Source organism: Abramis brama, assembly GCF_963993115.1.
Source record: "Abramis brama genome assembly, chromosome: 24".
NCBI lineage: Eukaryota > Metazoa > Chordata > Actinopteri > Cypriniformes > Leuciscidae > Abramis > Abramis brama.
Window position 1 is genome coordinate 18,968,211 of NC_139986.1, and position 17,091 is coordinate 18,985,301.

At 38.3% G+C, this 17,091-nt stretch overlaps 1 protein-coding gene across 2 annotated transcripts in view; it reads left to right on the forward strand.

The window, feature by feature from the left end:
- pola1 (polymerase (DNA directed), alpha 1) overlaps positions 1-14,121 on the forward strand; it is a 62,343-nt gene extending 48,222 nt beyond the window's left edge. For both annotated transcript variants that reach the window (XM_084102182.1, XM_084102181.1), the window contains exons 36-37: positions 1,391-1,487; positions 13,178-14,121. In XM_084102182.1, the coding sequence (XP_083958308.1) occupies positions 1,391-1,487; positions 13,178-13,320 (240 nt within the window). In that variant the 3' untranslated portion in view covers positions 13,321-14,121. The remainder of the gene's footprint in view (positions 1-1,390; positions 1,488-13,177) is intronic.
- Positions 14,122-17,091: the final 2,970 nt, after the last annotated feature.

The following is a 17,091-nucleotide window of genomic DNA, read 5'->3' on the forward strand; positions in this document are numbered from 1 at the left end:
TCTGTGACTCCAAACTCTGGGTTTGACTGAGCGTGTGTGTTTGTCTTTGTCTGTGACAGTGGAGAATATATGACAAACACTACCTGTCTCCACAGCTGTAATTAACACAGGTGATTCTCCAGCTTTCCCTGATTGAGTCGTACCAATCTCATTACGCTTCAGCCTTTCATTTTCTCTGGGACAATAACACATAGTACTAAACTACATCAGTATGATTTTACCTAATTGGTTCTCTCTTTTTTATGTATTGAATATGCAAAGGAATAATCAGCTACTGCAGTGTCAGTAAAGAATTGGTAAAGAGCTTTAAAAATGTTAAAGTGATAGTTTTACTTTTTTTTTAAACGCGTCTTAACATTGAAATCACTCGCGCCAGACGCTCTATTCGCGTTTGGTGTGAACGCAGCTTTAGGCATAGAAGATATCGTCATCTCCGTTGTTTTCTGCAAACTTCAGAAGAAAAATACAAAAAATAGCTGTAACTCACGCAAGACTACAGCTGACGACGGCATCTTGGAAGTTTGTGATAAACATTGGCGCATCTCCTGTGACGTAGGCGCTAGCGACGATGTATAATGACATGTAACAGTGTAGTAGTGGTGTCCCATTTCTTAGGGGAATATTTTCACCCCTACGCCTTGACACTCTGTTTCAAGGGGCAAGGGTTAGGGGTAGGCGAAGGGGTATAAAATAGAATTGGAATTGGGCCTAAGACTTTGTCCCAGTTTTTATTTTAAAACGATGCCAAAACTGTGGCTGGCTTGCATGGGGGTATTGAATTTAGTCTGTTCTATCAATATTGTTACATTTATTTTATTGTAGCATTGGTTTGGTTTGTAATTCTTGTGACATCAGTACAATGAAATTTGTTCTTGTTGGAAGTCTGCAAGAAATCAGCCAAGAACCTGAGGAAATGGCTGAATGCAGTTAAATGTTCCCTATGTTATACCTGTAGTAATGATAGCACAGAGTTTAACAGATCAGTTTGTCTGGAACCAGGTGGCGAAAGCCATTGGTTTTGGCCAGGGGTGCCCAACCCTGCTCCTGCCGATCAACTGTCCTGCACAGTTTATCTCCAACCCTAATCAAAAACACCTGAAGCAACCAATTAACATCTTCAGGATCGCTTGAAAATTAAAGGCAGGTGTGTTTGATTAGGGTTGGAGATGAACTGTGCAGGACAGTTGATCGGCAGGAGCAGGGTTGGGCACCCCTGGTTTTGGCCTTCATTTAGTATGGTGCCTTGACCAGCTTCAGACAAACCTTGTTAACCTTGTTTTCAGTTTCCCAGAAGCATAACCTGGGAGTTTTCTCTTTATGTCATCACCCTATATGTTGTGATAACTGATTTAATCTATGTTTTGTCTTTTTTTCTTCTTCTCATTTTTAGTATTCAGAGAAAGCCCTCTACAACCAACTGAGCTTCTACAGATACATCTTTGACTGGGAATATGCCATCAACAAGGTCCTGTCGTCTGAGGATAAATGTAAGACTTCGCATTAACATCAGCTATTACTAATTAGCCTGAAAATTCACTCCCAAACATTACCTATAAGTGCTCGTCCGGCACATATTTCTGGCTCAACGTGCACTTACGCGCACACACACCTCACAACGGCTGGAGGCGGTCACTAGGTTGGGTTAAGAATCCTCAGCTCCTCAAGTCGACAGCCGTAATTCAGGCGACGGATTCAATCACCGAATGGCGCGGTGCGGAATGCAAAGCGGTCCAATCAGTTGGAAGGAAGAGGGGAGTGAGTGAGAGAGAGCCTCCTCTCATCCCGTAGACCTTCGGTAATAGCGCTGGCTATGTTGATTGAAAACAGTTTTTAGATTTTGGAAAATGATAGGGCGAGTAATTGGAGAGAAGGCTAAAGGATAGCCCTTCATAAATAATGGGACATGGAGCATATGTTTTCAACAGGCCGTTGGAGGATCCAGACCGCTCACGGCCGCTGCTAGCCGAGCCGTGGCTACTTACCCACAATCCTTTTTGATTGATGTCACTTGATTAAAAAGGACCTCTTGGAATAGACTTATACATTTATTTATTTATTTTTACATGTGCCGATGAGGTTCCGAGGCGGGCGCGAGAGCCGTAGATAAATATAATGTGTAATCAATAGATGACCACTCAGAATGTGAAGCAGGCCGAGGAGAGTGTGTATCGGGGGGCGGGGGCCTAACATGATTATAGACTTGGCTTCTTCGCGAAATTTTATTTCTTTACTTTTTCTCGACTTGTTTCTGTGAGTAATTGTGGCCAATCTGTGGCATTCTGTCAGCCACACTGCCCATCACTGCAGCCGGGGCTCTAATTCCTGAAGGAGTGATTTTAACCCTCTAGTCCTGATTTTCACCAGGCGGAATGAGAGGTGACGTTACTACTCCTGTCCTCCTCCTCCTCCTTCACAATTGTTCTCAGAAACCATTTGTTTATTCCATTTATTATTTGGAATTTTTGGTTTCTAGTTGCATTTAGTGTATCAGATTAAAGGATCTTATTTATTATGCTATAACGTCACATATATGTGCAGCTCCACCACGTACACATATATTGTGGGATTAGGGGAGGACATCACACACGGCTTTGAAGTATAGCCTTGAAATGGTTATCTCCCCTCTCACTATAATACTACACATTACTGTATTATAGACCACAGGGTTTACAGGGGTCTAGGGGTGAAATTACAGGGCTGCATGGTTTGTACTTCCTTTTACCTGGTCCAGTTTCTTATTTAGACCCTGGGATGTAACTCTGAGACGGTAGATTCAGAACCCCTATAATGGCAGTGTATTTGCTTACTGTAGGTTTAGCTACAACAAGCTAGGTGGATAGTTCATGATGAAGCTACGCCAGTAATGCTAGAGTTGTAACGGTATGAGATTTTGACGGAATGATAACCACGATAACCAAAATTTCACAGTATAGACTTTAGAATATTGTCTTTTAACTTCTGTTTTGCGGTCGCTCTGTATGTTTTTATGGCATTGCTGTCCAGGAGTAATTAGCTTTTGAAGTGGATTTACTTAATGTAAAGTTAACGAAAGTTATCATGAGGACTGTAATGTTTAAAGCATTTGACTAAACAAATGTCAGTCGACCGGGAAGATTTTAAAACGAGCCGTTCATTAATAAACATACAAAATCGCTGTGAAAATACAGACCGGAAGTCAAAAGACAACGAGCGCAGTGCTGAAAAGGGGCGGGGCTACATAAGGTCTATACAGTATTAAACAAACAATTATTATTAGTGTCATCAGTTAAAATGACCGTTGAATGTTTGTTTTTTTGGTTGAACAAAATGCTTTATTATAACAAACTTGAAACCATTTGTTTTGTTTATTCAGATTTCAGTAATCAAAAACATGTCTAATCAGTTAAATTAAATAATTAATTATGGATTAGATTAACTTATTCTTATTAATAATTTATTACAATTTTTAAGAATAATAGAGTACTGTAAATGTATTACATGTCTGTACCTGAATATACTACAGTTAGACCTTACTTCATTTTGTAACTTTGTTATACTGTATTTATCTATGCTTGTAATTAGTGTATTTGATCTTAACCCCCCCATACATATATACAGTATATCAATATAAACACACACTACTGTACAAAATTTTAGGGTCAGTATGTTTTGTTTGTTGTTGTTGAAAGAAATTAATACTTTTATTCTTTAAGGATGCATTAAAGTGATCAAAAGTGACCGTTAAGAATGTTAGAATGTTACAAAAGACAGTTTAGAGTGTTACAAAATGCAATTTCAAATAAATTTTGTGCTTTTTAACTGTAAATTCGTCAAAAAACAAAACTAAAAGAACATCACGGTTTCCACAAAAATATTGAGCAGCTGTTTTTAACATTAATGATAATGAGAAATGGTTCTTGTTATTGAAGACTGGAGTAATGATGCTGAAAATTCAGCATTTGCCATCACAGGAATAAATTAGATTTTAAAATGTATTCAAATAGAAAACTTATTTTAAACTGTAAAAAAAAAAAAAAAAAAGGTTTACCTTTTAAGAAAAGTATGGGCCATTTTTATATTTTGCTCAAAGTAATAAAATAAATTATTTTGAAAAAATTATAACATTATTATGAAATGCTTTTAATATGCTGATTAATCATGCTATGATTAATCAATATGGAAAAAAACTAAACGTCTTAAAGTGCCCCATTATGCTATTTTAAAGTTTCCTAATGTTGTTTTGGAGTCTCCTACAACAGGTTTACATGCATCAAAGGTCAAAAAACTGTTTAATTTCCTCATAATATACATTTACACATCACCACATTTTTCAGTGATTCTCAAACGACTCGTCAAATGAATCAATCTCTCTAAATCCGTCCTCTCCGCGAGCTACTCTGTTCTGATTGGCCAGACAGCTCAGTCTGTTGTGATTGGTTTACCGCGTACAGCGCCCATTGCCATAACAACGTCAGCTGTCCTGAGGCTTCCTACACCGCAAACTAAACACAGTAACAAACAATGACGTCGATTTTACCATATCAATGCGAGCTCGAGTCCGATGATGAAACACTTGAAGAACTATTCATTCATCCCGAACCTCCATCGCAAGGACGACTCGAGCAGGACGCTACTCAGTTTGAGGTACATTATGAGAGGTTGCAACTGCAATTCCTCACATCAGCATTAACAAGTGCATGTCCATCAACAAACCTATTATTTTACTTGTACTAATTTATTTACAGAGTATTTTTCTAATATATTGCGGTGAACACGTGAAAACTGTATCAATAACAGTGCATGTATGCAATGTATACATTAGCCGAGCTCTAGCGTGAATGACTGATGTGAATGACTGGTGTAACATAAACGTTGGTAAAACAAATCTTGCTCCATGTTTAATCTTTCCTCAAAGTAGTGAGAATGACAGACAATCTGCATTAATAGACACAGTTATAGGTAATAGTGGCCCACAAACTGATTAGCAGAGGTATTTCAGTAAGACAGTGATAACGTGAGTTAGCCAGCTAGCAGGAGACCTGCACAATATAAAACTCAAAAAGTATTTTGAACACCATCTTTCAAGAGCAAGCGGTTTGCGAATCCTGCATTGAACTCCGAGATTTGAGAAGCAGTCGTCAGTGAAATAAAGGGAACACAGCAAAAGTTTAGGATTATACTGCTGTGGTATCGTGGTAAAGATGAATTTTAACCACTGATTCTTCACATGCTCGTCCTTGGGCAGTGAAAAAAAAAAAACTGGCTTTACCTTCACATTGTAGAGCACAGCGTCTTCTCGACATGATGCTATCCAGACCAGTATCCACAGGAATCAGCTGTTGGTTTGAGGTTTAAGTTTTCCCTGGTGTCTGCACACGCAATAAGTGGGCGGGCAATATGCTAATGTTTCAACTTGACGTCACAACGAAACGGCTTATGACTCGTTTGAAAAACAATTAATTTAATTTACTCAGTCGACTCTTACTTTTGAAAGACAGTAACTTTATATACGGTGAACTTTCAGATTTAAAACTTTGCAGGATGTTTTCATTCACTTTTCAGAGCTATGTTACACACAGAGGTGGGCACAAATACATCAAAAACTATTTTGTTACAAATTACAAATACTGGCTCATGAAATGTAACAAAATAAAATACAAAATACTGATGTGAAAAATGTATTTAAATAAGTACAAGTAATTAGTATTTTGAAAATACAAAAATACTCCCACAATAATCTTAAAGGGTTAGTTCACCCAAAAATGAAAATTTTGTCAGTAATTACTCACCCTCATGTTGTTCCAACCCCGTAAGACATTCGTTCATCTTCGGAACACAAATTATGATATTTTTGATGAAATCTGAGAGCTGGATCACTCCAGCCTATAAGGCATTATAACTTGCTGGCCCAGAAAATGTATTAAAGACATCGTTAATATAGTCCAAGTGACTACAGTGGCTCAATCTTAAGTTTATAAAGCGATGAGAATACTTTTTGTGGGCAAAAAAAAAAAAGATTTTATTCCACTATTCATTTCCTTCTCTCTGGGCCTCGAGTTAGTTCACGTAGTGTTTTAGCGCAGCGCGTCTGTGTTGCACGTCACACGCATCACACACATGACCAGCGTCGGCCAATAGTGAGCCTACGTGTGACGTACAACACTGACGCGCTGCGCAGTTACGTAAAAAAACTCGAGGCCCAGAGAGAAGGAAATGAAAAGTGGAATAAAGTTGTTATTTTTGGGGGTTTTTTGCGCACAAAAAGTATTCTCGTCGCTTTATAAACTTAAGATTGAGCCACTGTAGTCTTACGGGGTTGGAACAACATGAGTAATTACTGACAGAATTTTCATTTTTGGGTGCCGTTTTTAAGAGGAGCAGCGCCACTTCTTCTCCTGTGTTCAAAACTCATTCACTTCTTGGAGGGAGCCCGGTCTACAGGGCGTCACGTGATTTTCGTGCATCTAACCTGGACATTGCCATTGCCAACATCAGACCGACAATATGGCAAAATCATTTACTATGGTGATAAGCATATGGTGATTTTTCTTAAGTATTTAAGTATTTGAAATACTCTAAATACACTCCCTCAAAATATTTTGTTACAAACTACATTTTATTTTTTCCACACCTACAAAATACAAATTACAAAATACACTAAGTAATTAAATACGTATTTAAAATACATTTAATTGAAATACTGCCCATGTCTGGTTACACACTACATGAAAGGTCATTTTCAAAAATCCATAATAGGGGCCCTTTAAGGTGCCACACGTAAACTTAGTTGTCACAAACCTGGTTTAGTAAAAGCTGCAGTCCATAACTTCTGGCACTCTAGTGGTTAATAAACACAACTGCATGAGTCTTGTGGAAGAACATTGTAGCTGGAGCTACTTCTCTGTTTATGTCTATGACGAGTCATGCAGGTTCTGGGCTACTCCGCAGCGGTGGCGACCCAAACCAGTCTAACATAGTCAGAATATAAACACTTATAGGTGTACCGTAGTGATTCAGATAAGACAAAACACTTATTGGAAAAATTAATTCATGATGTACTCACTTATTATATAAATTTTGTACATTTTGAACACAAAAAAAAGTTACGTACTGCAACTTTAAACGGTCAGAGTCATCTGTATGACAGATAAAAATAATTGTATTTGCTGCATTCTTGTTTTCTGCAACATTTTAGCAAAAGAAATTATTTTTCTGCTCACAGTGATTCTGCTACTGTTGTTAGAATAACCACGTCATCTACAGCTCTTAATACGGCGCTTTACGTCTTTATCGGGAGAAAGCAACACGCAAGGAGTGGAAAGGGATTGAATGAGGCGCATTTGGCTCTAGATAAAAATATTAGAGGATGTTGCGCCGAAAGATCATTAGTGTAACCTTGAGCGCTTGTGGTGTGAACCGCTCCGTTGATGTGACGCGCTACTCACTTTAAACTGTAGAAACAGTAAAATGGTGCAATTATGTACCGCCATTTGAATACCACTGCTTTATACAATATAGATTGTTTCAAAGCAGCTTTAGAGTGGTTAACAGGAAATTAATGATTCAATGATGCAAAAAGAGTTTAATCAAACAGATTAAAAGCAGGTAGTAATGCTGGTCACACCTGAGGCATAACATTGAATGGTCAAATTGTAAAATTAAAATAACCATAACGTACAATAAACCACGCAAGGGCTTGGAAGGTTGTGTTTGTAGATCTTTGTAGAAGCTTGTAACACTCCACAACCAAAGTGTTTTTTCTTCGATGCATTTGCACCGATTACCAGAGCACAGCAAACAAAGGTAGAGGGTTGAGCTGTGGTCTGCCGCTGTTGACTGCGATGGAAATGCTTGGAAGCGATAGTGGAATAAAGTACAGTTCAGAAAACTTTTAGCTGCCCTCTTCACACACACACACACACACACACACACACACACACACACACACACACACACACACACGCACACCTTCTCGTAATTTACCAACCACCTCCTCCTCACACCATGAGACATTTAGTGTCGTATCTGCCAGATTTTCTGTCTGTCTCTGATGACGGAGGAATTGCTTTTAAAGTGGGCATTATGCCAGACCAGCAGCACAATAGAAAAACCAATCTTCCCCCTATTCTGTCTGCTCCGCTGTTATTGTGGAGCTTTAGATAACTGGAGACGCACGTTGCTGGTAGATTGAGCAAGAGAGAGCTGTTTCTGCTGGACTCCAAGGCTGGAGGTTAGAAGTCTCCAGCTGTCTTCGGCCACGGTCGCTGGAAGCAGTGTGAACAATGAGAAGGGCTGAATGAACCTTTTTGGTCAGTCTGAGAAGTTAAGCCTGAAGAGGTGTTAAAATTACATGCTGCCTTGATGGAGTTTGTTAGGACAGACTGCAGTGTTTTGTCTTTGCCAGGGGTGGTGCTGTGGTTTGGGTCTGGTGGGATGCATTGCAGGGCTGTGATGGAGGAGGGCCGTGGTGAATTCATCCCTCTGTTGCTTGATGGTGAAATTGCTGGTCAGTGCTTTATCCATTTGCAGTCTTTTCCTCACTAGATTACCTGATTCCTTCAGAGAGGAAAGACTGATGGAAATTGGCGTCCCAACCCCCATCACACAAATACACACTCTCTCACTTACACACACACGCGCACACACACACACAAACACACACACAGAGCAAGGTAAAGGAAAGAAAGTGCTTTCTCTCGAGTATCTATATCCTTGGAAATCACTAGAGAATGTCCATTCCTCCCCATAACCTGTCCCTTCGCCACAACCCACAATGTCAGATTCACTCCACTGGACACACTCTGACCCCTCCAACTGATTGTTTTCATCTCAGTAATGTTTAAAGTTTGGTTGTTGATAATCACTAATCTAAATTTACTCTGTAGTTAATGCAATTAACCAGTTTTTAATACGTCTTAAAAAAAACACATTTTATTTTATATGATTATAGATTTTTATATTATTTATTTCTACTTGGATATTTGTATTATTTTAGATATTTATAATTGTAAGCTTTTATTTTGTGTTGTTATTTTGTTATTTTGTGTTGCTGCACAAAGTTGTTTATTTATATTTATATATATGTATATATATATATATATATATATATATATATATATATATATATATATATATATATATATATATATATATATATATATATATATATATATATATATATTTAAAATTACAGAGTTAACGCATGCAATACATTTTTTTCTGATTAACGCGTTAAAACTATTTCCGTTTTTTCCCCGCCATTCTTTGGCTAGCGGTACAATATATGATCACATTCTTATTCATGCAAATGCTTTTAAACCATTCAAGCGCAATAAAAGTACTACTGGTACTGGTGCGCATCTGTGAAACACCTGTCTGTGTGCGCACACACTCGTGCGCACAGAAAGCCACTGCAGACAGCGCTTGGACGGACAAAAACGCAAAATGTTGCCTGTTTTGATGAGTATCTTCTTAAATGAGTTAAATTAAGTCTTAAATTAACATAAAGGGTTGTGAGAAAATGGGATGTGCACTGTATAAAAAATGATATGATCAATAAGTTATGACAACATATGTTTTTACATTGCTTTCACTCCTTAAAATAGGTCAAGCAATTTCCAACTCTTATGTTATACAAGATTCAACAAATTTTTTAAGTCAGAGTTTAATATAATTTAAGTTGAAATTACTTAAACATTCAAGTTAATTGTACTTAAAAATTTAAGGCAGCACTTTTTTTTTAATAGTGTGTCAGATCTGCGTCAGGTGTTAAAGTGACAGCAGCCTATTAAACCTGCTGCTGTTTGTCATTAAGGATAATCAAAGAACAAAAGAAACACTTGACTGAATAACATTTGTAGATTTAATAAGTGTTAATCTATATTTGATTTATAATTTATGTACTGAAGTCTGTGACGCATTTGATAATTTTATTCAATTTTAAGTTCACTTAAATTAAAATTTGTTTTTTAAAGCTTAATAAATGTTAAAATAGATAGCTTTAAAAAAAAAAAATATATATATATATAATGTATTGCTATGGTGGTATTGATAATATTGCTAGTAGATTTTTTTCATATATATATACTAGTTGAACCTTTGCCATGCAAAAACTGCTAATGACACTATTTTTAAACATCCCGTCTCAGTTTGAATTAAATGTAGGTACAAATAAATTTTTATCCTTTTTTTTTTTTTTTTTTTTTTTTTTTACAAACATTTTTGTGTGTATTACATGGAAAACCCTGGGCTTCTGCTCATATTCAGAATAGCCTTTAGAAATCACACATAATAAAACGGTTGGGATGTCAAATTTGATAAATGCCTTAAGTAAATTTAAGACTTATATGTATTAAATGTAATTTATTTTTATGATTTTAATAGATGTAATTCATTAACAGCCCTTTAGGGCACCTTCTATTTTGAGCTAATTCTACTGGAACATACATCTACAGACCCAGTGGAGTCTCTGGCCTTCTGACAGTAAAAATGAACATTTGACTCCCATGATCCTCCTGTCCAACTGCCTTCACCGCCATTCTCAGTGGCTCCGCCAGTGGATTATATCACACACATGCATTGTGTCTGCACGCAGCATGCGTGGGGTGCTTTTTCTTTGTGTATATCGGCGCGTACGCGTGTGAGAAATGAGACATTTAGAGTCTGATCTACATGTAAACCACAGTCCTCTGCCTGATTGCAGCTACTGAGTTAAATGTGGAGGCAATTTCATGCACGGCAGGAGTCCTTCCATAATAAAACAGTTTTTTCTGCGGTTTCAAAAAAATTAGATATCCCATATCAATGACTTCCAAATCATGTTGAACTCTGATTTCATTCTTTTCATGAAGAGCAATTCATAACGTCTTTTAGGCAAGCCCTTTTGCTCCCGCCGTTCCATTTCCTCCTCTCTCTCTCCGGCTCTCAACATCCGTCGCTCTCTGTATCTCTTACTCTTTCTAATTCGCTCTCCGTCTCTGCCTTGTCTCCTCTTAAGTGTGGGCAGTGTGATTATGTTCAGGCAGTAATGTAATTTCACTGCATTGATAAAATAGAAATTGTCCTTTATCTGTGTACTGATAGTGCTCAATTTGCAGGCGAGCTCCTCGGCAACCTCTTCAGGGCACGACGCGTGTGCCCTCCCCCATCCCTCCTCCCCCACGCTCTGCCTGCCTTGAGCTGCTGGAAATCCGCGGGTGCGATTGTCAAATCAATTATTCATTCTGTGCAATTACACTCGCACAAAGAACTTTTCTCTGCTCGGAATGATGATTAAATTAAAAGCTATTCCAGCTGCCTGATAACATCTAATAGAATATTCATAAGCAGCCCAAATGGAATGTATGATCCCCATTAACTTCATCATGCTCACTTAATTACATGCTTGTTATTGTATTTACACCTTGTTAGAGCACATGGAAGCTGATACACTCTCTTTCTCTCTCTCTCTCTCTCTCCAGACTATCTTCTCCGTCCTGTCGCACCCGCCTTCTTTCTTTTTTTCCGCTCTGTATTCCCCTCTTTCTTTTGCTGTCTGCTCACCTCTTTTTCTCACGTCTTCCCTCACTATCTCTTCACATCTTTTCTCCCTCTTAAAAATGCTATTTATTTTAAATGCGACCCCTGCCGGGCCGGGAGGGAACGCGAGGTCTCTGACAACCTCTGTGGCTTTTAGGTTTCTTTTATACATTCTGCACACAGTGATTGAGGGAAAAGAATGAAGAAGAGGAGGGAAAGAGAAAAAAATTATTTTCTCCCACCTTTCAAAAATGATGACATGATTGCTTTCCCTTGATCATGCATCATCATCTTTCTCCAGCCCCCCTTTTTTTCTTTCTTTCCTCTGGTAAATAGTCCCCCTCTCCCTATTCTATGTGCCAGCATTCTGTTTTCTTTCACCATCTCTTTCTTCTGCTGGAGGTAAAAATGCACAAGTGATAATGGTAACTGGCTCTGCAGATGGTGCGTTTGGAATACTATTCCCCTTTTTTGATGTTCAGGTTTGGCCATTTTCTCCGATTGACCTTTCCTCGACACTGTAACTCTGTTCTGCACCTGCTAATGGAAATGGACCATCAGCACCAGTTGGGTGCTCAACAACATTTAGGGGCACACAGATTCAGTCGTCTTTCAAGCATAAACACGTTTTTTCAATATGAATTTCAGTCCGAGCATTTACATATTCTCAAGGAACATTCATGTAAATGTTCTTCTTGGCTGGATCTCCTCTTCTCAAAGCAAAGACTCGCTTTTAACAAAAGTCTTTGGTTAAAGGCTTTTGATTTAGTCTGTAATTCTCATTCAGTCCTGCGATCCTGCCGGTGACTCCTCTATCGTCTCTATGGTATTGAAGGCCCTCCTGATGGGATAAATGACCTTGGATATCGACCCGATTGCATGACCCCGTGGACCCCTGGCAGAAGAGTCTATTTAGCTTCTGCAGACACCTAGCCCCTCTCGCCAGCGCTCTACCCTCAAACTGTCTGGATTGCTGGTTCCTTATCGATTCTCAAAGACTTTCATTTGAAATGATACTTGATAGACCTCTCGAAGCACATGTCCGTGAGCATAGTTCGATATTATGACTGATATTTTTCTTTTCGAATCAGTTTTGACTCGTTATGGATCCACTCCAGCCCTGTCTGCTGCTGAGTTTTTTTTTTTTTTTTTTTTTTTTTTTTTAATTATGGCACGTAGGTGGGAGAAAATAAAAATCTGGTTAAAATATATTTGTGACCAAATGTATGTTTGGGGACGTGTCACACTTGTAGTGATAATATTTTTACTTTCGAAAGACTGGCTGTACAATACCATGCTAACCATGCAAACTTTAACCATGACCTCATAAAAACACAATTGGAGCTTAAGATGTAATATGATTATTAGTAGTATTATATTTGTTGTTGTTGTTGTTGTTGTTATTGTTATTGTTATTGTTGTTATTATTATTATTATTATTATTATTAAAATTATATTTATTTTTCTATTAATAATTTCATAATTTATGAGCATTTTTATACAGTATAAATGGATGTTTATGCATTGAAAATATATAGATGGCTTTATATTTTAGGGAAGGGGTCCTTTGTGAGGGGATCATGATATTTGGGGCTCCCTGGCATCAAAAAGTTTGAACAGTCTGGTGATTTTTTTTTTTTTGATATTTTTTTTTTAATGTATTGTTTGGTTCTCTTCTCAGTGAGATTCAAGATTGGCTGGAAAGGAGAAATGGAAGTGTACAAAATGCTGAAGGATGTAACAGACAACCTCCTCGCAACCAGCGGATACTCTGAGGTCAACCTCGCCAAACTTTTCCAGGCCTTTATATCCCTCAAGTACTGACCAACTGTCCCAAAGCAGTCCTGGGTAATCAGATATGGCATAATATTTATGCCTTTCTGCCCACCAACAGAAGCCGTACAATGTTATATTTTCATTTTAATTCCTGTCTGCTGTAAATACACCTTGTGATTTTGTAATCTATTCTATTTTCTAGCTCACTTGCTTTACATTTGTAATCCCTGACAGAATTTTTTGTGGCTGACGTCTTAGACGTGAATTAAGGTCAAAGGTGACGAGCTCAGAGTCAATCTGCATGTAATCACCAAACCTTTCCATGTTTGAGCACCTGTCTCTCACTCTAATCTGTGTTCTTGTATCCCATCCAATTTAGCCTTTGTCCAGGTCTAATCGATGATGAATCTGTGGTAAAATGGCCATGATAAGGGGCTAAAGACACTCTCAACACAACCCAGCCCCCCACTCCCCCGTTAGCACCACACACAGGGTTTTTAGAGTTAACAATCAGGGGTAATGACAGGCAAGTTCATGGGGGGGGGGCTTGTAGCGGTTTGAAGGGGTCTTAGTTCAGTAATGACTTCTCTACCACCCCCTTCATCTTTAACAGCACAGCAATTAGCCAATGATACAGAGGTAGCCAGTGATTTCTGGAGTTTTGAACAATTGAACTCATGTTTGAACTGCTCTCAGCTTGGTATGTTGTGAATTTATTGGATCGCATCGTTCGGTCTGCGCCTGGTAGCTTATGTTGCATGTTTTGAATGTTCATTGCCTATGAATATGTCTAAGGATTCTTAATTGTTTTTGATACGGAAGCACCAATAAAAGCATTTCTTAACACTTTCACATTTCCCTTTTTTCCATCTCTTTGATTATTTTATTTCACTATGCTGCAGGGAGTGATGACATTTACACATTTGAAGAGGGCCAGTTAACTTCTCCAAATGGAAGGCTTCATTTTCAAGACCTGGAGAATGGCAAGCCAAGAGTGTGTGAAAGCGAGATTAGTCCACTTAAATCGAGTCGGTTTTAAGAATGTGGTGCTTCACTCGCTCATTCCATGTGTTTATAATGACAGTTAGACGATGTCTTAAACCATTTCATCAGATGTCAATTTCCATAAATGCCATGCTTGAAAAAATCGCCTTAAACGGCTGCGACTAATGGCACCGACCTTGGAGAGTGCTGCAACACTTAAGAGCTACTTTCTGTCCCCAGCATGACAGACAGCATTGTAGGCCTTTGCTGCCAATGTATTAAACATATATAGGCCTATATATACATTTAGCTTAATGTGTGAGCCAAGCTTGGAATTATACTTAACAGATGCAGTTAGTTCCTGAACGTTATGTCGCACTTTTACAAGATTAAGTCATCATATGAATCTGGGGCTTTCAACAGGACATTCCTTTAACCGTAAACGTGCTTTTGTCGTGCCCGCGGAGGCTGTTTTCAAACTGGGCCACTCAATGCAGACGAGGCTTTGCATTAATTTACCCCACTAAGCTAATAAGAATGATTCGTTTTTGTTATGCTAAGCTTTATTGCCTGTCTTTTTGACCAGAATGGTGGTGTTGAGCAAAGCGGTGGACAAGGTTCTCTTTGATGAGGGAATTAGTGCCCTATTCTTTCTCTATTATTCATGGCATCGCGGAATATGTAAGTACCCGTGGGTGTCAAAAGGAAAGCCGGCCCTATTGCAAAGTGCTCCTCTTGTTTCTCTGAATAGCAGGCTATGAGATGATAAACCGCTTAATACACTGGACTAATTGGATGAGGGTAAAAGAGACGAAGGAATTAAGGCAAACCAAAAGGGGACAGGGTTCCAGTGGCCCGCCATTCAGCCCTTTTCACCGTGATTTCTTACTCTACTGCTCCAATAGGAAACGAGAGGCTCATCAAAGCGCCTTTAGTGCTTTCACCTACCCCCGGTGTCTCGAGCTGTCGGGATGGAAAAGCGTGATTATTCGCTGGTTGTTGAAGCGCAGCCCAGTGAGCTAAAATCAAGGGAATGCATGTGGAATTTTACCATGCATTTATGAACTGTCAGTGTATACTTAATTTGAAATGCTGTAGTTTGTACTGTATATTGGTGAGTCTTTCCACACACACACACAAAAAATGCTTTTGTGTTCCTTGTTAACAAGTAAACTATGACTTAAAAAGTTACCAGCTTTTTTTCTCCATCAGGATGCTTTTTGCCCAGTCTCCAGTTGTTTCTCCAACTTCTTGTTTAGCTAATATGGACAAATTATTTTTTGTGGGGAAATTATTTATTCTCTCTCCTCTTTTTTTTTTAGTGGACATTTTATTAAAGAGACTTAAGATTGTGTCAACCCTGTTACCATCATAAGGGTTATTAAAATGCTGCACAATTCCATTAACTAGAAAAAATGCCATAATGAACTTTGAAAAGACAAGAGTTTGTCAGTACAACAGTCTTAAATATGGAACCCTATACATTATTAAACTGGATATTTGTAGAAATATCAAAATTATTTTTTTCTTATAAAATCATTGTCTTGACATTGTCTACAATTATTAACCCTGTTACTTTTTTGAAGTTTTAGATGTATCCTATTCCCAATGTATATATATATATATATTCAAATATATTTTCAATTAATTAACACATAAAACCTTTTTGTTTGATAGAATGTTTAAATTTGGCTTTGAATTTTGCTTTTTGAAAATGAAATTGCATCTATTTACTGGAGTTATCTTTTTTAATTAATTTTTTTATAGTGGTTCCCAAACAGGTGTTTTGGCACTCTAGAGTGTACTTTGTGGTCAGAACATTGGCAATGAATCATCTACACACACTCTACAAATAGAGAGGCACATTTAGTCTCTACAAAGTCTGTTTCTTCATTCATGCATTGTAAGAAAAGAGTTAAAGAGAAAGTCGCCCTAAGCACTTCAGGTCAGTGCCTCTACAATTGTGGCGAGCATTCCCCAGATATTACGAGCAAATTGGTTTGCGATTCATTAATAATGTTAACAATAAGATTAAGGCATTCTAGAAAATCTCATAAAAATCCCAACATAAGTGGGCTGCACGCTCCAGTGGTCCCTTCTACACATAGAGGGGGGGTAAAAAAAAAAGTCTATGCACCTCGCTTGGAGGTATAGCACTGGAGAGAAAATTGGTTTCCTTTGCTTAATGCTCCTTTGAACATATTCTCGCATGCCAACATGTTTAATACGGACTTGCTGCAAGAGGGGGGTCCTTGACGCGCGATGTTTAGAACAATTTGTTGGGCGTTATAGGAGCACTGATCCCCTCACGCCTCCCAACCCGTCTTCATTTCGGTCGTTTCCATCTTCACTGATCCTGCTTGTTTGTGGCGTCATAATGAAACGGATTAGCGTGGGTAAAACAAGGAAAAGAGAAATCTTTTCAGCGGCGCGCGCGATAAAGGAGAAAATTAATCCTTGAGGTAATTTCACGCGATTTGGTTCGACACCATGGACGGGTCAAATGGGCGAAAATGACTTCGTTTGAATGGAGCGCATTGATTGCCGTAATGGCATCGTTTCGCGCGTGAGATCCAACGGAGAGGGATTTGGGGAATTAAATAAGGAATTCGAAAGAAAGACTTTTTGATAAACGGCTTGTTACTTCATTAATGAGAAAGGGACTTAACTGTGTTGGGCATTTGCCATTTACAGATGTTGCGTCCAATTTAGCGCCTCTACAAGTTGTAAGGCCTACAACGGATGAGATGGCGGAATAATTACAAGGCGCTTTTTGTCAAGCGTTGGATAATAGAGCCGTCATGAATATCATCATACGACTAAATAAAAATAAAT